Source organism: Thalassophryne amazonica, chromosome 3 (assembly GCF_902500255.1).
Source record: "Thalassophryne amazonica chromosome 3, fThaAma1.1, whole genome shotgun sequence".
NCBI classification, from domain to species: Eukaryota; Metazoa; Chordata; class Actinopteri; order Batrachoidiformes; family Batrachoididae; genus Thalassophryne; species Thalassophryne amazonica.
Genome location: NC_047105.1, coordinates 56,027,872 through 56,048,228, shown reverse-complemented (window position 1 = coordinate 56,048,228; position 20,357 = coordinate 56,027,872). Strand labels below are relative to the sequence as shown.

Sequence of the window (20,357 nt, the reverse complement as noted above, 5' to 3'; positions counted from 1 at the left end):
GTTGTATTTGTAATTATTGATCAATCATCCAGCATCCACTAACCATCTAGCAAGAGGCAAACATTAGTTTGTTAGCCTCTTGCCAGTGTGCAAAGTATCCAAGGAAAATGTGCAGGGGGCCTGGGGGTCTATTTGTATCTAATGATACATTTTCAGGATCTCCTGGAAGAAAAATCTCAAAAGAAACACACATTTAAATGATCCTATATTCAACCTTTCATTTGACCTGTCAATGATAATGTTGAAATAACAGAATATGACGTGGAAGTAGGACCCGGAATGATTTTCCTTTTAACTGTAAACCAAATTATTCATTGACTCAGAACATTTAAACTACATGATGTTCATGAAGACTGAAAAGACTGTTAAAGCGTTTCAAAAACCACAGCTGAAGCTTGTAGAACATTTTGAAAATCATGGTAAAATATCATTAACATACTTTATAGCAACGAAGTGGCTACGGGTACATACATCCGTATCTTCTGCGGGACTGCTAAAGGTGTGGACCGAGGTTCACTGAAGATACGGACAACGTAAGGATGAGTTTTGAAGCCTTGCCGGACCTTTAGCCGCATATGGTACGGGTACGGGACACCCTCCGTATCTTTAGAACGGTGTTCACTGAAGATACGGACAATGGGCCTCATGCATCAACGTGCGTACGGCGATATTTGAGCGTATATGGGGTGTACGCCAAAACGGCTGCGCTACTTGGCATTTATCAATGTGGTCGTTGGCGTACGCTGCGCTGAAAATATACACCAGGTCGAGAGGTGACGTAAATTATACACCAAAATGAACCAGCACCGGAATCCACATAGAAATGAAGATGATCAACATGATAAACAGTGCCATTATACAAATCAATGCATATGTTACATAAATAACACTTTCCTGATTATACTACATAATAATCTATACAAATCCCGCTTTTGCAGGATTGCTGGTCTATCGAGCATGATCCGTGGCTACAGCGCTGACCGCAAAGAAAGCGCTGCTCGCCTTTTTCTCCAGAGCCTGGAGCCAGAGCAGCGCTGAGCTTAACTTTATGTGGTGTGATCATTTTAGACAATGAAATTGATAATTACAACTGTAGTGTTGTCATTCGCCCTGCTGCAATCAGGTTTTGTCGTCTCCATTCGTTTGTCACAATAAAATAAATAAAGAAATACATTTTAAAAATAAAGAAATCTGACAAATTAGGCGTGTCTTATTAATTGAGCGAGCAAATATCCACGTCAAGAATTACTGACATGTGAAAAGAGAATACAGTGGTCCCTCGCTATAACGCGGTTCACCTTTCGCGGCCTCGCCGTTTCGCGGAGTTTTTAGTCCAATTTTGCATGCTTTTTTTACAGTGCATTGTGGTCTGCGTGTATAAGAATCTTCTCGCCCAGATGAAAAAAGAGCGCCAACAACTACTCATAACTGTGTTTGTCACACGGAAACAGACACCTGCTGCAGTGAGGTGTGAGTGGAAAAAGGCGCAGCGCCAGGACGAAGAGGCGCGATCTGTTGGTCAGTCACTATTAATAAATTCTTATGTGTCCAACCTCGTACGTTGATCATTAAAATTAAATTTGTTAGTTCTAAAAGCCATCATAATTATTTATAGGAAAACGTTCTATTTTTATTTCTCAAACAAATGTTTGGGCCTGAAAACAGTTTGGTCTTATTTTTCTACTAAGGTTTGAACTTTGAGAGTGTTTACACATGAGAGAAAAGTGAGGAAATGTTCATGCCTGATTGTGAAAGTGTATAATGTGGTTTTACAGGGGTTTTACAGCTTTAAAACGTCTATAATAATTGTAAAAATAACGCTGACTACGTCGCGGTTTTGCGTATTATGGGCTATTTTTAGAATGTAACTCCCGCGATAAACGAGGGACCACTGTAACACTTTTTTGATTATACTACAAAACAACTGATACGACGGCCGCTTTTGACGCTCTATTGGCATGCATCGTGATTGGTGGAGTTCTTTTTCTTTGCCGTCTTCCTGGCTTCCATGTCGTAAAATGAGGGTGTGTCGGAAGAGGAGTCTGCATATTTATGGGCGTTTATTATAATTATGATTGTTTTCACCCGCCGCATTTATCAAGATCACGTCAGGCGTACGCCGGAAATGGGCAGGTGCGCACTGCTTGATACATGTCACGGCAACTTTGGTGTACTTCAAATTTATACCGTAAATTTACGCCACAAGTGCGCAACTTTGATACATGAGGCCCAATGTACAGATGAGTTTTGAAACCTTGCTGGACCTTTAGCCGCATATTGTACAGGTACAGACATATTTGCACATTCTGATTGGTCGGTAAGACACCCTCGGTATCTTTAGAACGGTCTCTGTAGATACGGGTCCGTACCCGTAGCCACGGCCTTATAGTAAAAAAAGTCACATATTCTTGTGTGAATTACTGTAAATCCATTAAAAGCCACAATGTCTTTTCCAATGAAAGAAAGTCTACGTTAATAAAAAAAAAGTCACATAATCCTGTCTGAAATCCTGTTTGAAAAGCACAATGTTTATTTTCCAGGGAGATGAAAATTCTTACCACACTTAACGTCCTGATGGCACAAGATGCAATGAGCTTTTTCGAGTTTCTTTTATCTTTCAGATGTGTTCATGAAGACGACTTTGATGCCAATTTGACGGATTCTTGATTCCTCATCAGACTTTTTCAAACTGACTTTCTCGCCATCTTCCCTCTGTCCGACGTTGCTCCGCAACAGATATACTGCCAAATTCTTCTTTTAAAAAGTTGATAGCTCTAAAAGTATGCGATGTCCACATGCTACTTTAAGATTAAGAACAGCATCTTGTTGCAGGCATTCAGCATCACTGTAGCAACCAACCAGATCCCACTTTACAACAACTGTCGTAACAACCACGCTTTGAGTGAAGCATTTTACTCCGCGGACTTCCGTGGATCCGCGGACACAAAACTTGTACGATGTTGTAAAAAAAGAACGCTTTGCAATAGGCATTTTAAAAACTCGGTGACGATCACGGTTACAGATTACACTAACACACACCCCCTGCCCACACACACACACACCCATGACGAAATCCGCAGAATTCCACGGATCCGTGGAGTTTTCAGAGCCCTGTACATAAGCAAAACAAAGTTGCTCTTTTGATCGATATGGTGCATCAAAATTAACCACATGAATACAAAATATTTGTCATCATAATAATGTTATTTTAATATGGTGAGTTACCAAATTATAGCATTTATTGTTTTTAAGTTATTCACTCTCTAAACTGGCTGAGGCGGACTCACTCTCTCACTCTCCCACTCATCTACATTTTTTGCTGGAGGAGCCCTACACTGTTGCCAGCGCAGATAACAATACCACAGTGCTTTATTTATTTTTGTATTATAAATATATACAACCAAACATCTGATTTTTCCATCGACTTAAACTGTAGAATTTTTTTTTTTTTTTTTTTTTTGTAAACACCTTACACATTGTACAAGAAAATCAAGTAAAACTTTGGAGTGTAAATTTTGCAGTCACATAAATTTGCCAAAAGTTGCTTGATATCGCAGAGACTCCAAGCAGCTCTGAGAACAGCTGCTCCTGGTAATAACTAATAATAATAATAATAATAATAACAATTATTCAATTTAAAAGCCCGTGATTTTAACAAATCCCATTTTACGTGTCAGCCTCACCTGGTTGTTCAGATCCAAGTCAAACACGCACACACGACAAAAGACGGCGCACTAAATGGAAATACTGCGTACTAAAGGAAGTAGTACTAGTAGTACTGCAGTAGTGCAGTACATAGATCCTGTCACAATTGCGGCTCATTTTTTTCATAGGCACGCAAAAAGTTTCCGATTAAATACGCGTAAAATATGGCTTATCTGCGTGTCTTTTATAATGAGTGTTACGATGAAATATGAGACTAATGTGAAGCGTAATTACTTTTTTTACAATTACCTACGGAACAAAGCTTTGAAAACTTCTTCCCCGAGGGAAGTATTTTGTCTCAGTACTATTTCCTGCTCTGAATTCTCCAATGGAAATGCAGGGTGTTTTTACACTGATAGCCCATTTGACCAATCCGATACCAGTCTTCCAAAGAAGGCGGGACTTTATTGAGTAGCGGCGGATTTTTACCAATAGAATTTTTTCTTCATAGCACGCGCGTTATGCCTAGGTTGGTTGGCGTGCATCCATGTGGGTTCTGTGTACATGAAAGTTGTCGCTCAACCGGCTACATTTTTTTCTGAAGATTTGTTTGCGTTTTTTTTAAACCATGTCTTCTTTCTTCATAAAGACAAAGGATAAGGGCAAATTAGCTAAAAGAGGTAAAGATGCGGCTTTGTCGAAACGGACGGTAAGCGATCAGTTAACTGTTAGCTCTGTGGCTAATCGCACCAGCAGATTTGTGCTTTCTTTCGTCACAGTCTGGTTTTCACTTCTTTTTATCTGCCATGTTACTTTTGCAGCCGCAAACGAATGTGGATTCAGGGGGAAAGACCAAACTACGAGCCAAGAAACTCTCCTCTAAATACAATGAAGAGATTTCCAGCGACTCTGAGACAGAAAGGTGATTCATCCATCCATTTACTCCAGTTAAGGGTCATAGGACGTACGGCGGCAGAAAGGTGATTTGTATTTGGTTACCTGCCTGCTGGGAGTACGAATTCTCATAGGCGATGATTCGGCAGCGCCCCCTGGTGGTCATTTTTTCACTTAGTGAAAACATTGCCGAACTCGGTAAAAATACATACAATTTGGTCACTTTACAAAGTCGTGAAATGAACCATTGTCCATTAAATTAGCTTTATTGACAACTCCAGCCTCAACTTGGTGAATAAATCTCATCATTCTAGATAGTTGTAGACCTTCAGCTGGCCAACAAATCAAGCTAGACACAATACAACACCAGCTGATTTCAGTTGAAAAGCATACAGCCCGAGCACGTTTACACCAAGTAAGAATTCTCATGTAATTTTTGCCGGTGTCGGCGACCAAACAGTCCCCCCCCCCCCCAAAAATAAATAAATAAATCTGGCCGCCCTGCCTTCAATGCGATGCGTCATTTTGGAGCATCAGCGGAGTCATTTCTGAGCGTGAGCAATGAGTTGCTGATTTTCACCTCGTTTCTCCAGTCATCATCTGTCTCAGCGACAGATATCTTAAGCTTTTGTACAACAATCATTTCCACATAAATTTAGCATTATTTCATAATAAAACACAGGTCTGATCAGAGTGCAGCAGCAGCACGTACATCATTTCAGAGCGTTAGTAGCAAAATGAGGTGATTGTCGCGTTGTTTCTGGTTAAACCTGACTTTAGAATGATTTAAGAGGTTTTAATTTGTCATCTGATGGTTAATAATCACATTATTCACTTTGATCGCTTTGGATGTAGAGAGTCAGGTGCATGTGCAGTGAAGGCAGGGCGGATCAATTTTTAGGGGGGGGACCATTCGGTCGACGACACCAGAAGTGATGTGTACTCAACTGTGAGAATAGATCATGCTCTAATCATATGGACAAGCGTCATTGAATCTAACTCTTTTTTTTTTTTTTCTTTTTTTTTTTTTGTAATTTGCTGAGAATCCATGAAGTAGTTTTGACATAATCCCTCAAAGCCTATATAAAGTGAAATCTTGATCCAGATCCTCATCACCTCCAAAATTTAATGGAGTCTTCCATGGCCTAATGTCTATCTGTGGTGAAAATTTTGCCAAAATCTGTGCAGTAGTTATGATGTAATCCTGCTGACAGACAAATAAATAAAAAATGCAGGATTCCACTCTAAATATTCTCTTAGCTGCTGCACTAGAGTGGGGTAAAAAGTATTTAGTCAGTACCTGATTGTGCAAGTTCTCCTACTTACAAAGATGAGAGAGGTCTGTAATTTTTATCATAGGAACACGTCAACTGTGAGAGACAAAATGAGGGGGAAAAATCAAGGAAATCACATTGTAGGATTTTTAAATAATTTATTTGTAAATTATGGTGGAAAATAAGTATTTGTTCAGTAACAAAAGTTCAGCTCAGTACTTTGTAACATAATCTTTATTGGCAATGACAGAGGTCAAATGTTTCCTGTAAGTCTTCACCGGGTTTGCACACACTGTAGCTGGCATTTTGGCCCATTCCTCCATGCGGATCTCCTCTAGAGCAGTGATGTTTTGGGGCTGTCACTGGGCAACATGGACTTTCAACTCCCTCAACAAATTTTCTATGGGGTTGACGTCTGAAGACTGGCTTGGCCACTCCAGGACCATGAAATGCTTTTTACAGAGCCATTCCTTTGTTGCCTGAGCAGTGTCTTTGGTATTATTGTCATGCTGGAAGACCCAGCCATGTTGCATCTTCAACGCTGTCACTGATGGAAGGAGGTTTTGGCATAAAATCTCATGATACATGGCCCTGTTCATTCTTCCCTTAACACGGATCAGTCGTCCTGTCCCCTTTGCAGAAAAACAGCTCCAAAGCATGATGTTTCCACCCCCATGCTTCACAGTAGGTATGGTGTTCTTGGAATGCAACTCGGCATTCTTCTTCCTCCAAACACAATGAGTTGAGTTTTTACCAAAAAGTTCTATTTTGGTTTCATCTAACCACATGATGTTCTCCCAGTCTTCTTCTGCATCATCCATATGCTCTCTGGCAAACTTTAGACAGGCCTGGACATGTACTGGCTTAAGCAGGGGGACACGCCTGGCACTGCAGAATTTCAGTCCCTCTTTGCGTAGTGTGTAGCTTTTGTTACTTTGGTCCCAGCTCTCTGCAGGTCATTCATCAGGTCCCTCTGTGTAGTTCTAGGATTTTTGTTCACCGTTCTTATGATCATTTTGACCCCACAGGATGAGATCTTGCGTGGAGCCCCAGATTGAGGGAGATTATCAATGGTCTTGTATGTGTTCCATTTTCTTACAATTGCTCCCACAGTTGATTTTTTTCACACCAACCTGCTTGCCTATTGTAGATTCACTCTTCCCAGCCTGGTGCACATCTACAATGTTCTTTCTTTGGTCTTGGCCATGGTTGAGTTTGGAGTCTGACAGTTGAAGGCTGTGGACAGGTGTATTTTATACAAATAATGAGTTCCAACAGATGCCATTAATACAAGTAACGAGTGGAGGATGGAAGAGGTTCTTAAAGAAGTTACAGGTCTGAGAGAGCCAGAAATCTTGCTTGTTTGTGGGTGACCAAATACTTATTTTCCACCATATTCTACAAATAAATTCTTTAAAAATCCTACAACTTAATTTCCTGGATTTTTTTTTCCATTATTTTGTCTCTCATAGTTGAACTGTACCTATGATGAAAATTACAGACCTCTCTCATCGGTCTAAGTCAGAGAACTTGCACAATCAAGGGCTGACTAAATACTTTTTTACCCCAGTGTATATATGAGATGTAAGATGCTGCTCCTCAGTGTTTCTCAATTGCCCTCAAAGGTATTGGAACACTTGATGTAAATTAATTAAAAATATCAAATCCAGCTTCCTGATGAAGTGGTGTAGAGGAGGATTTTCTTAAAAAGAAGACCTGAAAGTTCAGCTACAATTTGACAGAAAGTACATTTGAGATGAAAGCCTAGATTTGATGTTTTGGTGAAAGAAACTTTTGTATTTCTTCATAATTGATGTAAATAAAGTACCAGACATATTCAGTGACTTGGAAATGTTCATATTTCCATCCCCTGACTTGTCTAAAGAAAACTGGCAATAAAACTGATTATTATTTACAGGTTTTATCAAGTTTTAGAGATTTGCTTTCAGTTTGAGTTTGAGGAAGAAAATTTTAGAAATTTTTATTCTTTTTTGTATTTCTTGTATTTAAAATGGCATAAACAAATTTAAGTGTGTGAAATTCCAAATTCTACTTGTGTTTACTAAGGTACACCTAAATATCTTTAAAAAAAAAAAGAGTAGAGCCACTTAGGTGCCTGGTCTTGAGAACCAGGGATGGTAGGTTGAAAAGCTTTTTTATCCCATGGGAACTCTCCCTACCCACCTAAGCGGCTCAAGAATATGGACAGCATGTATATAAGTAACAGTTACATGACAATTTATATGACAATATTGAGATATGAAAATTTGACCATATTGTACAGCCCTACTGTCAACTAGTTGAAAACTTTGAATATTAATTTACATATACATTTAAAAAAATGCTTAAAGTGGCAGGGAGTTAAGAGGGCTGTAATCTAGGGGGGGTCAACTGAAAAGCAAAAAAAGAAAAATGCTTAAAGGTGGGGAGTATGGGGAGCAGAGCCCCTCCAGAAGCTGAAAGGCAAAATAAGGAAAATGGTTAAAAAGGTGGGGGTCTGGGGGGTTGGAGCCCCCCAATAAGCTGAAAGGTTTTTGCTATGCTAATGCTCCCCTGAAGCATTTACTCAAAATAAAGTCTGCAGGACCTAAATGACATGGTGAGATGTTGACGAGCTTTATTCATGTCCGCAACATATGCATATTATTTTTGTTGTTGTTTTCTCTGTTTTCGGTATTGTGTTGTGTAAAGTGCCTTGAGGCGATTTCATCGTGAGTTGGCGATATAGAAATTAATAATTTTGAATTAAATTTGTACAATTCTGTAAAAATGTTGGACACTCCAAAGTTTTGATAATTTGGATTTTAATTTCCTTAGCACATAAACAGGAAACCAAAAGACATCAAATGCAAAACTCGGAAGCTTCAATTCCTGAAGGAAAAACAAGTCGGATTAGTACTGCTTTTTTGTTTTTGTTTGCATTACTTTTTACCGAACTTCAGGTTAGCACATCTCTATGGGTTTGTACCTTTTTAAAGAAAAAGTTGGTTTCTTCAAAACCATGTGAACCAGTTTCCCCTCAGTTTTTTTTTTCCCTGCTCCCTCTTTCAGCTCTGCAGTGCCAAAGAAACGACAGGCCAAAGAAGAAGATGTATATGAGGAAACTCCTCAGGAGAAGAAGCTCAGATTAGCTAAACTTTACCTTGAACAATTAAAAGAAGAAGGTAAGTCTGTATTATCGTGTGTGTGGAGAAGCATCATTCAGATCTATGTGTAGTCTGAGGTTGTAATTCTGAGACCTGCTTTCATCAGAGGAAAAGAAAGCTGAAGAAGATGCTTTTGAGACTGATCTTGTTGCTGGAAGACTGCAAGAAGAAGTGGTAAAAAAAAGTCTTCTGTCTATCATATCTGTCAACGCTGTCACTTGTTTGTGACTGAATTTTAAGATGTGTTGCACTATGTGATCCTTATGTTACTCTGTTTTCCATGTCAGCTGGAACTGAAAGGGAAACTCCAGAGATTAATTGCCAAAGATGTAAGTTTTTTGTTTGTTTGTTTTGCTTTCATCTCAATTGCATGCCCTTGGTCTTTATAGTTGTAGAATTAAAGAAAATGACGAGTTGTATTTTGATTTTGGCTTTTAGCTCATCACTCCTGATGCTTCAGAGGTCAGGGTGTTAAGAGGACACAAACTTCCAATTACATGTCTGGTCATCACTCCCAACGACAAGTGCATCTTTTCTGCTGCTAAGGACTGCTCCATCATCAAATGTTGGTCCACAGTGGAGTTGTGAACAGCCGTTGCTGTGTTGAAGATCTTTGACATGTGATAGCTCTTGTGGTTATTTTGTTTATTATGTCTTCAGGGGATGTTGAGAGTGGGAGGAAGTTGCACAAAATAGCTGGTGGGAGGAAAGGTACAGAGGATCGCCACATCGGACACACAGCTCATATTTTGTGTATGGCCATATCTTCAGATGGAAAATATTTGGTAAGAGCTGCTTTTTGACTGTTTTTCAAAACAGACAAGTTTAACATATGTTGTCAACTCTTTTGTGAAAAGATCCTTTTTCTCAACACTGTTTTAGGCGACTGGAGACATGAACAAACTGATCATGATTTGGGAGGCAGAGACGTGCACACACCTCTATAAATTCACAGGACATAAAGGCCCCGTGTCGGTACGTTTGTGTTTCCTGTATCCATAAAGTCTGATGATTGTCTTTACAGTTTAGGTTTTATTCACAGGGCCTTTCATTCAGGAAGGGAAGCCATGACCTGTACAGCGCTTCTCACGATCGTTCAGTCAAAGTGTGGAATGTGGCTGAGAATGCATATGTGGAAACTCTGTGAGTGACTGCTCAGAATGTTTTCATGTCACCAAGACACAGGTTAGTCTGAAATACATGAATCTTACTCGCATTTTATGTCTTTGCAGCTTTGGGCATCAGGATGCCATCACGGGCCTGGATTGTCTGAGCCGTGAGCGATGTGTGACTGCAGGAGGGCGAGATCGCACGGTGAGAGTGTGGAAGATCGCAGAGGAGTCTCAGCTGGTGTTTCATGGACACGAGTAAGTCACTGCCCCAACAATACAGCCCTTCAGGAAACGCTGATCTGAGTTAGACCATCTTGAAAGTAACGTGGCATGTGTGAGGATGGTTGGGTGTGGTTTCTTTTTGTGTATGTTTAGTTTTTAAACATCCTCGGTCATAAAATGTGTGTAACGTCCATTCATGTGTGTTCTGCTCACCTTTGGCATTTGTGTTGTATCTGCTGAAACAGAAATGCCTGAGTATCAAATTACCTGCGTTCTAAGTGAACGCACGCTGTTTTTCAAAGCCTTAAAAGTAGAGCCCATCTGAATCAGCAAGCCAGTATAATCAGACGATACGAGGTCTGTTAGAAAAGTATCGGACCTTTTTATTTTTTTCAAAAACCATATGGATTTGAATCACGTGTGATTGCATCAGACAAGCTTGAACCTTCGTGCGCATGCGTGAGTTTTTTCACGCCTGTCGGTTGCGTCATTCGCCTGTGAGCAGGCTTTGTATGAACAGTGGGCCACCCTCTTGTCGTTTTTTTATTGCAAATAAATGTCTGAACGATTTGGAGCTTTGCTGCATCAATTGTTTTCCAGAAACTGTGAGAGACCTCCAGGTGGACACCGTTCGGAAAATTAATATGGCTTTCAGGGACGATTTTATGGGGATTATACAGATTAAGGAGTGTTACTGCCGCTTTAAGGACGGCCCACAACTGCTGAGAACGCAGCGCGCTCCCAGTGCCAATCGACATGCTCAGACCCCGCTGAAACAACCAGATCACCAACGTGAAGGCTTTGTTGATCCGGGACCTTGTCTGACTTTCACAAAAAGGCAGAAGGCATGGATATCAGCACTTTTTTGGCACATTCCACTGTTACAGGAGTTTTTTTCATGGAAAGAAAAGCGGAGGGACGCGCCACGGAGCCGTTCATTACGCGGGACAAAACCACCTCGGTGTTGGCCTCACAGGACGGCTTGGAGATGGCTTTCAGATGGATTCCGGTTGCTTTTCAGTCGTGTGATTATCCGATTGTGATTGTGCAAGAGCTAGACATGCCCCAACATGTCCTGGAAGGCTTCATCACGGTGTTGCTTTGCACCATGCGGCTCCACCACGACGCGCGGAACTCCTCCTCAAATCTGTCTTAATGTGCTGAAAAAGTGCTGATGTCCACGTCTTTTCACAATTCCTGTGCTAGTCAGACGACATACCGGATCAAGACAGCGTCCAATTTAGAAAGGAACGGCACATTCCACTGTTACAGGAGTTTTTGTCATGGAAAGAGGAGCGGTGGTGGTGCCGCATGGCGCAAAGCATATCACCTTTAAAAATCCTGTTTCGGTCAGGATCTACTTAAATTTGCATAGTCCAACTAATAATGCATTCATGTACTTTGTGGTGGCTCACAATACATATTTCTGTAGGGACTGTTTGACGTACACAACAGTTACCAGATAGGTTTTGGTGTTATTTTGTTGCTTTTAACTCCCTGGATGGCTGCCCCCTTCATTTACATGGATTCTTTACTTGACACATTTTTCCAATCCCCCCCCCCCCAAACTCTTCCAAGTACTCACAATAATTTTTATATTTCTGGTTGTTACTTTTGTCCTCTATAAATGAAGTTTGTATAAAGTCTAAATGGCTGTCATTCCTTAAAGGTTAATGCAATATTTGTATTCAGTTTTTTGAATTAAAGTTGACTTGTATACTACTGCCATACCTTGATACCTCAGACTATTGTGGCGGTGGTCCACAGAGATGAAATCTGGCACTGTCCAAATACTTATGACCCCACACACATATGAAATGCACGAGACCCATTATGCATTTAAATATAGTACTTAATACAGCATATATTGTAATTCCTCATACTTTCTTATTTTATTTAAATATCCAAATTTTTTGACTTCAGGAATTCAGCTCCTTCGTATGTGACTATTTCCTGGTTTTGCCGTCTGCTTTACTCGTATCTGGCAGTGAACTGGATATAATTAATTGGTTATGAAAATGGTTAGTTCCAGCCGGAATGAAAAGGATTCAGCTTCATGACGGTGTTGTTATCCAGTAGAGTCAGTACCCACCCCCACCCCCCGCTCCCATGTGTACTATTTGCATACATTTTTTTTATAATGCTTTCTGTCTGATTTGTGGAGAAATGACAATGTCATTTCCTACTGTTCAGATGAACCATCCTGTCATCTGTTAATTTTGACATTGCCTGGAATTATTTTCCTCCAGGGGTTCGATTGACTGTATTCAGCTCATTAACGAGGAGCACCTGGTAACGGGAGCCGATGATGGGTGAGAGACCAGTTGTCATTTTGTCCGAACTACAGATTTCCCGGCATGTCTCTGCGTTTACAGTTTTATTTGTTTGTTGTTCCTTCTCTCATTTAACTCTATTTGCAGCTCGGTGTGTCTTTGGAGTGTCAACAAGAAAAAGCCTCTCACCACCGTGAAGCAGGCTCACGGTTGCCATGGTGATGGAGGGCTGGAACAGCCTCATTGGATAACATCGGTTGCAGCGCTTCACAACTCTGATACTGTAGCTTCAGGTGCCTCTAGCTGTGACACTGTCACACACACACACACAACACACACACACACCACGTTGAAGAATTGTTTATTAAATGTCAGTGTTAGTCATCTGAAAGCTCAGCATCTGATACGTTTATGTTGACCTGAGACTTACCGGAAGCAATGTTTTCTTTCAGGTTCCCACAATTCCCAGGTGCAGCTGTGGAGGTGTGGCCATAACTACCGGGGGCTGGAGCCACTTTTCAGTTTACCTGTGGTGAGTTACTGGGTGGCCACCAGACCTGCTTTGTGGAAATGATGAACCTGACAAATTCTTTTCAAGCTACATTCAAAAACCCCACACATGTTGAAAATGAAAAGTGTCCACTAAATTCATAAAAAAAAAAAAAAAAAAAAAAAAAATTCCTTCAATACAGTTGTGTGGACTTGTGACTGTTTTGGTGCCACATCGGTGGCACAGACAGAATTCTCCCCCCCCCCCCCCCCCCCCCAAAAAAAATGGGTCCACCTGCCTTCACTGCACACATGCGTTATTTGGGACCACAGCAGCACATCTAAGACGGAGTCTCTTCACCCAAAGTGATCAAATGGATTAATGGGATTATTAACCATCAGATGATAAAGATAAGATCTCTTAAATCATTCTAAAGACAGTTTTAAGTAGAAACGAGGCCGTTTTAAGCAGAAACTCTGTGAAATCTGTGACGCTTTGAAATGACCAATGTCCAGTGAACGTATCAGCTAGCAGCTCATGTAGCTGCAGTGCGCTGATCGCTTCTTCCATCTTTTCTGATGAAGTAATGCTGAATTTATATGGAAATGATTGTTGTACAAAAGCTTCAGATATCTGTTGCTGAGATACGTGATGACTGGAGTGCAGTTTGAAGCAGAAACGAGGTGTTAATCCGTGAACCGCGGCTAATGACGCATGCGCAGTGAAGACAGGGCGAAACGAGTTTTAGGGGAGACCGTTCGGTCGGTAAGACTGGCTTCCTTTCAAGCACTCCTCCCCAACCATCCCTGATGTGTATAAGATGAGCAAAACAAAGTTTTTTCTATTGTGCTGGTGCATCAAATGTCATCAGCTCTTACTCCATTTGTCCTTGCTACATGCCCATTTTATTTGGAAATGTTTAAAAAAAAAAACCTTTCATTTTTGAGTCAACTATCAAATTGGAGGGGATACTTAACTGTGTACGCGCACACACCCACACATACTTACATGTGTATGTAGTACAGGAACCCTGTACTACATTTTACTGGGGACATGAAACTGGAAATTTCCTTCATTGGTGTTTTCCAGCTAATTATATTTGGTGTATACACAACAGTTTCTGAGTATTTTTTCATTATGGCACATGATTAATAATTTTGTTAATGTGAGTTTTTCCATATTTTGTCTCCTAGTCTGGTTTCATCAACAGCCTAAAGTTTTCAAGCTCTGGACAGTTTTTGGTGGCAGGAGTTGGACAAGAGCACAGGTAACATTGGTGAATTCATTTCTATGGCCAGGTTCACACAGCAGGATAATTAGGCCGATATCGGACCCGATCTTCCTCTTCTGACAATCTTAAGGACACCCCAACAATTGTGATGATGCTAAAGATAATCTTATCAGATATTCCTGTGGTGTGTTAAGAGCACTCTGACCTGCTCGGAAGGACGTCAGGAGCGCTCTGATCGCAAATCGGGGATATTCAACATGTTGTGTCCTCCGACCAAAACGAGCACGCAGCCTGCTGAATGTGATGGGCGGCCAATCAGAAAGCGAGGTGACGGACGCACGGAGCGGAAAATAAAATCAAAACAGCTGTTCTGACTTACCAGAAAGTCCGGTGGTTGTGCTGTCTTCACTCCTTTAAAGAACACCTTTTCTTTTTGTATCTTTTTTTCCCCGTTTTAAATAGTCCATAAAGTATCTCTGTTTGTTTACTCTGAAGTCACGTTTAATCTCGAGAGATTTTGCGAGATTTCCTGTCTGAGCTCCTTACCGTGTGGCTCAACACCACACACTGTACAACCAAGCCTGTTAGATCCATGATATTTTTTTTTTTTTTTTTTTTTTATCTTCACGTGTGTGGTCTCTCAGGTTTTGGAAACCAAAAGATAATTTTAAAATCCTGTCGTGTGAACCAGGCTTAAGGGACTGTTGGTGGGATATTTCAGTGTCTGCTGTTTCTCCCTACTCGATCCACAACTGTTGACGTGGATCACATGTTCATCAAATCCCTAGTTAGAGCAAGCCCCTATTATGCAGAAAAGAGAAAGTAGCATGTTGCTTTTCCTTGAGGATCTTGTTTGTGAACCACTACTAGAGATGTGATCCAGGTATTCTAAGAAAAATATCTCTCCCACCCAGGATCAATTCCAACAGAAACAAAATGAGGCTCGTCTGATAGCCCCTGTGTTGGGAGGGTTACATTTGAAGTGGAATAGGTTACAGAATACAATAAGTGATGTAACTATTTTAATTACTTCAGAATAATTGAACGTTACTTTTCCAACATACGTATGTTTTAAACTGGACAGCAAAGCTGAAAAATCAAAAAAATTGTGAATTTAAACCTGGCAGTCTAGACATCACAACTGTGATTGCCAAAGTTAACTCCTGAATCATACCAGACTCAGTGGGGTGACCATCTGCTTTGACCACACTAATATATATGATATAATTTTATTTAACCAGGTTAGTCGCATTGACATTGAGATCTCTTTTGCAAGTGAGACCTGGACAATTATAAAGTTTCCAATTCACCTAACCTGCATATCTTTAAAGTGTGGGAGGAAACCAAAGCACTTGGAGTAAACGCGCAAACACAGGGAGAACATGCAAGCTCCAACAGAAAGGCCACAGTTGGGAATCGAACCCTTGACTTTTGTGCCGTGAGGCAACAGTGCTAACCACTGTGCTGCCCATAATTAAAAAAAAAAAAAACACTTATCAGAACATGCAGTGATGGAAATGTCACACCTGTCCATTCACAATGACTGACTGGTGTAAGGACAACCACGAGGTGAAGACCAGAGTGCCGCTGAAATGGAATGCACTACTAAATCAATGACTTTGTTGATACCAAATGTCTCACCAGAACCCTGACACATCTGGAACCCCCACAAAATGCCCCATAAACACAAGCAAGTTCTTAGGATCAAAAGCTCCAGTGTACACGGCACACATCTCCATGTCGGCAAGTCACATTCAGATGTGGTGTAGCGCGAGGTGATCCCACATCAGATCAGTCCCAGTGGCTCATCTGCTGCTCTGCGTTCTGTTGTGTATTGACTCCTCCTACTCACTTCCCTGAGGACCCAAACTCATGATCTTCGACATGGGGGGCGGATGCGTTGTCCAGTCGGCTAAAACCCAGGCTGTGGCCAGAGTATCCTTTGGCTGTCAGGGGAGTGATGGCTATTGACTAGCCTTGGGCACAGCGACTCCTGCACGCCTCTGTCACACAGGCAGGATCTGGGAGCAAATCAGAATCCATCAGAACAACTAATCCACCATAAACATCATCTTTAACAGAGTATTTATGGTTAATGTGATGACATGCTGACCGTCTGTAGAGTTCTGTCCTTTGCCAACATTCCCCGGGGATTTGGTCTGGAGGAGGCTTGGCAGAGTGTCACTTTTGGTTCTCTGTTACTGAGCTGAGCTGTCCCTTACAGTTGACACACATCTATCATGATTACTGACTTGAAACAGCCATCAGACGATATTGAAATTATGCTCTTGGTAGAGTAAAATTTGCAAGACAATTACTAATCACTATTGAAAACATTTAAACATTTATTGTACTGCTGTGAGTCTGCAGAAAACTGTTTTTTTGTTTTTTTTTAAGTATGTTCCACATACTGTATCACTGTTAACTTTTTATGTCCCAGATTAAGAAAATCTAGATGTTAGTTTGTCATGGGTTTATCCATGGGTTCATGTCAAGTGTGACACAGGGATTAAAGTTCTCTGTCGCTATGATGGATTTCCGTCAGTTGAGCTGCCAAAAGGCCATATATCTATGCCTTATCAAAGAAACATAGATTTTGATATCAATTTCGGATAAAGAAAAATTTAAACTGTGCAAAAGATATCTGCTTGAGGCTACCAGCAGCTACTGTGTGGACTGTGTAACCCTGGCTGATTCCATTCAGTGCAAGTCATTAGAGTCACTGAAAAAAGCTCACAAAATGTCTTGCAAAAATTTATTTTTATTTAGCCTAATCTATCCTAGCCAAGTGGCCTCTTTATGTGTGTGAGTGTATGGCTTTGATCACAGCGAAACTGGGGAGAGCTGACATTTGCCGTTTGGTATGCTTATGTACTTTGGGTCAAGGATGAATGCTGTGAAAATGCTGTGCTGCAATGCACCATTTTTAAATGTTATTGTGGTTTTGTAGTTCATGTGGTTTAGTCAGTTTAGTTAAGTGTCATGTTGCCGTTACCATGAGTGACAAGTGTAGTGTGTTTGATGTCTTCCTCCACAGTCTCTGTTTGTGGGTATGTAAAAATAAAAGCACCTGTTTGTGGCAGAATGCAGAAAAAACAAAAAGCTTTGTGTGCACGCGTGTGTGTGTGTATAACTTTGATCACAGCAAAATTGGGGAGAGCCGACATTTGCCGTTTGGTATGCTTATGTATTTTGGGTCAAGAATGAATGCGTGAAAACAGAATGTTGATAGGACTAATATTTTTGGAGGAACTACGAATATTAACTAACAACACTGAACAATGGACATTGATAATTACATTCTGGACTCACACGCCATTCCGGGGGGGTAAAATCATCTATATATTAAAAGTGGTGATTTTATTTGCTAAGTTCAATGTAAGTACATAATATAATTGTAAGCAAATGATGGTGGCCCAATTACAGGTTCATCCCTTTGAGTCTGGTCTGCTTGAGGTTTCTTCCTCAAAGCGAGGTTCTTCCATACCACTGTCACCTGTGTGCTTGCTCTGGGTGTTGGTAAGGTTAGACCTTACTTGTGCACCTTGAGGCACCTTTGTTGTTTTGGTGCTATATATAAATGAAATGAATTGAAGTGGTTCTTGGACATTATTTGTTTACAATTCTAGACATTGGCATCAATTTGACCAACTAACGCTTAACTTTGGCTCGTGTCATATATCGCACTGACAATGTGAGGAACCTTGGAGTGATATTTGATCCCACATTGCCCTTTGACCTACACATTAGAGATATTACAAGGATTGCTTTCTTCCACCTGTGAAATACAGCGCGGATTCATCCTATCCTGTGTATGGCTGATGCAGAGACACAGTAAGCAGAAAGTTCGACCACATTACACCATTTTTGGTGTCTCTTCAGTGGCGTCCTGTCTCTGTGAGGTCAGATTTTAAGGTTCTGTTATTAATCTTTAAAATTATTCATGGAGTAGCACCTCCATACTTGGCTAACCTAATTAAACCCTAATTACTGGCGCGTGCTCTGTTCTCAGGGAGCAGGACAACTTTGTGTCCCTCGGGTGAATAAAAGTCTACAGGCCACAGAGCCTTCTCTTATTGTGCCCCTTTCTTCTGGAATGATCTCCCTATGGAGATAAAACAGTCAGATTCTATGGAGACTTTCAAGTCCAGCCTTGAGACGCATTTATTCTCCCTCTCGTATGGCTAGCATACTGGTGTAATATGGAACTATGCTTCCTGTCCTTTTAAATTAAATTTATTAGTAACGGAACAGATCTCTGCCTCAACTTTATCTAAATTCTGGGTCTGTTAGTGAAGCTTAGGACTAGCGGCCCACGATCACCTTAGTATTTTCTCTGCTTTACTGTTGCTTTAATGCTGATGAATTATATCTTAGGGGTGTTTTTTTCTGGCTGACTGACTCTGCTCTTTTTCTCTGTCTGAGGTGCAGAGGGCAATGCACAGGAGTGGCATCTGTGGATAACAAGATGCTGGACTGAATGCGAGATGTCATGCCTGAAGCTGATGCAGCAGATGTTTTGGTTATTCTGTTTCTTAAGTGGTAAATGGACTGCATTTATATAGCGCTTTTCCATCTGCATCAGATTCAGCTTTGTAAAAACCTTGTAACTGTTAGACTGACCTAAGCAGTGGGTCACCCCTCTGAGTCTGATCTGCTTGAGATTTCTTCCTTAATATCATCTGAAGAAGGTTTTCTCACCACTGCCACCTATATGCTTGCTGTAGGGTTGGTAAAATTAGACCTTAATCGTGCGACGCACCTTGAGGCAGCTTTGTTGTGATTTGGTGCTATATAAAAATGTAATAAACTGAAATTCAATACGTTAAAAATACATGAATTACACAACAAAGTGAAAATACTTATTTCCATTGTGGTCCATTTAAAAATCTAATGACAAAATCTAAGTAATAATAGTAATACTGATATTAGTAATGAGAATTGGGTGCATATGATAAGAAATTAAATAAATTATAAATATATTAAGACAGTAAATTAACATTAGAAACTTTGCATAATTTATTACCATGCTTAAAAAATGTCAGCTACCTATTTTACAAACATTACTCAATCTAGAGCCCTTGGATCTCCACGGGCAATGCGCTAGTCTAGGTTAAAGTCTTTCTATAATATGATGCCGCATTAGAAAAGAGCAACAATGGATTGTGAGAGAAATATAATCTTGTTCAGCAGGAGAATAATTTTCTGTTTTCTTAGCTCTCTCCACTTTGTTTTACCTTAAACTCTAGGACGTGATCACAAAAAGGTTTCTGTACAGGTAGATGGTGAACAGCTTTTGATTTGGCTGTGAGGGAAAAAAATCAGTGACAATTTCTTGTTGCTTTTATCCCTGGTGACAACAGATTGTCCACTAGATGGCAGTGTTTAGCTGTCAATGTCACCAGAGAAAATGTCATTTTCAATTTTCCTGTAGCAGATGGCGATGAAATAATTTTCACAAGTGGGAAGACAACATTTGATTGAAGGCAACAACATAATTTGCATTATGAAATGTATTTTTGCTTTTAATTATCAGATAAATCTTGCTTTTCAGCGTGCAGCAATAGAATATTGTGAAAATGCTCAAACACCTGCCCTGTACAGGTCTGAAATTTGAGAGCTAGTGTTTTTTTTTTTGTTGTTGTTTGTTTTTGTTTTTTTACAGAATGAAACACGCATTTTCTGTCAGTGTAATTCAGAAACTGTGCAGGATAATTGTTCAGTTTGAGGTTGCTCTGCACACACACGTGTAGTTTTTATATGTCAATGTGTATATAGATTAGCACAGTTTAAGTGCCATTTTGATGAGTCCCTTTGAAAGCTTCCACATCACTGTAAAAACTGTAATTGTAAGACAATGCGTTTCTCATTGTCCGTGTGTATTCTTAGAGATTTAATTGTGATGTTTCAGTCTGCTGCTCTTTGTGTTCTGCAGGTTGGGCCGATGGTGGCGACTGAGAGAGGCCAAGAATGGACTCTACATTATTCCTCTTAAAAGGAAGATTACAAATCCAGAGGAAAACAAGATTACAGAGTAGTGGACTTTGTGTGTATTAAAAAAATATATACA

General features: G+C 40.4%; 2 protein-coding genes across 4 annotated transcripts in view; one reads left to right on the top strand and one right to left on the bottom strand.

Moving 5' to 3' along the window:
• The window catches only part of LOC117506770, a 24,466-nt gene extending 10,141 nt beyond the window's left edge, over positions 1–14,325 (bottom strand). The window contains exons 1-3 of one of the 3 annotated variants that reach the window (XM_034166365.1): positions 14,314–14,325; positions 11,273–11,274; positions 3,684–3,802 (exon numbers count right to left, since the gene is read on the bottom strand). The gene's annotated coding sequence lies outside the window, so the exon portion shown is untranslated. Of the gene's footprint in view, positions 1–3,683; positions 3,825–11,272; positions 11,275–14,313 lie in introns of those variants that run through there. The other 2 variants (XM_034166366.1, XM_034166364.1) reach the window with 2 other exon arrangements.
• Positions 4,142–20,357, top strand: rrp9 (ribosomal RNA processing 9, U3 small nucleolar RNA binding protein). Its single transcript, XM_034166363.1, has 15 exons — positions 4,142–4,354; positions 4,467–4,567; positions 8,865–8,977; positions 9,066–9,133; positions 9,247–9,288; positions 9,398–9,524; positions 9,620–9,744; positions 9,842–9,934; positions 10,002–10,102; positions 10,192–10,326; positions 12,543–12,605; positions 12,714–12,859; positions 13,019–13,098; positions 14,250–14,323; positions 20,223–20,357. Exons 1-15 carry the CDS (start codon positions 4,274–4,276, stop codon positions 20,323–20,325), a joined length of 1,452 nt encoding a protein of 483 aa, XP_034022254.1. The 5' UTR covers positions 4,142–4,273; the 3' UTR covers positions 20,326–20,357.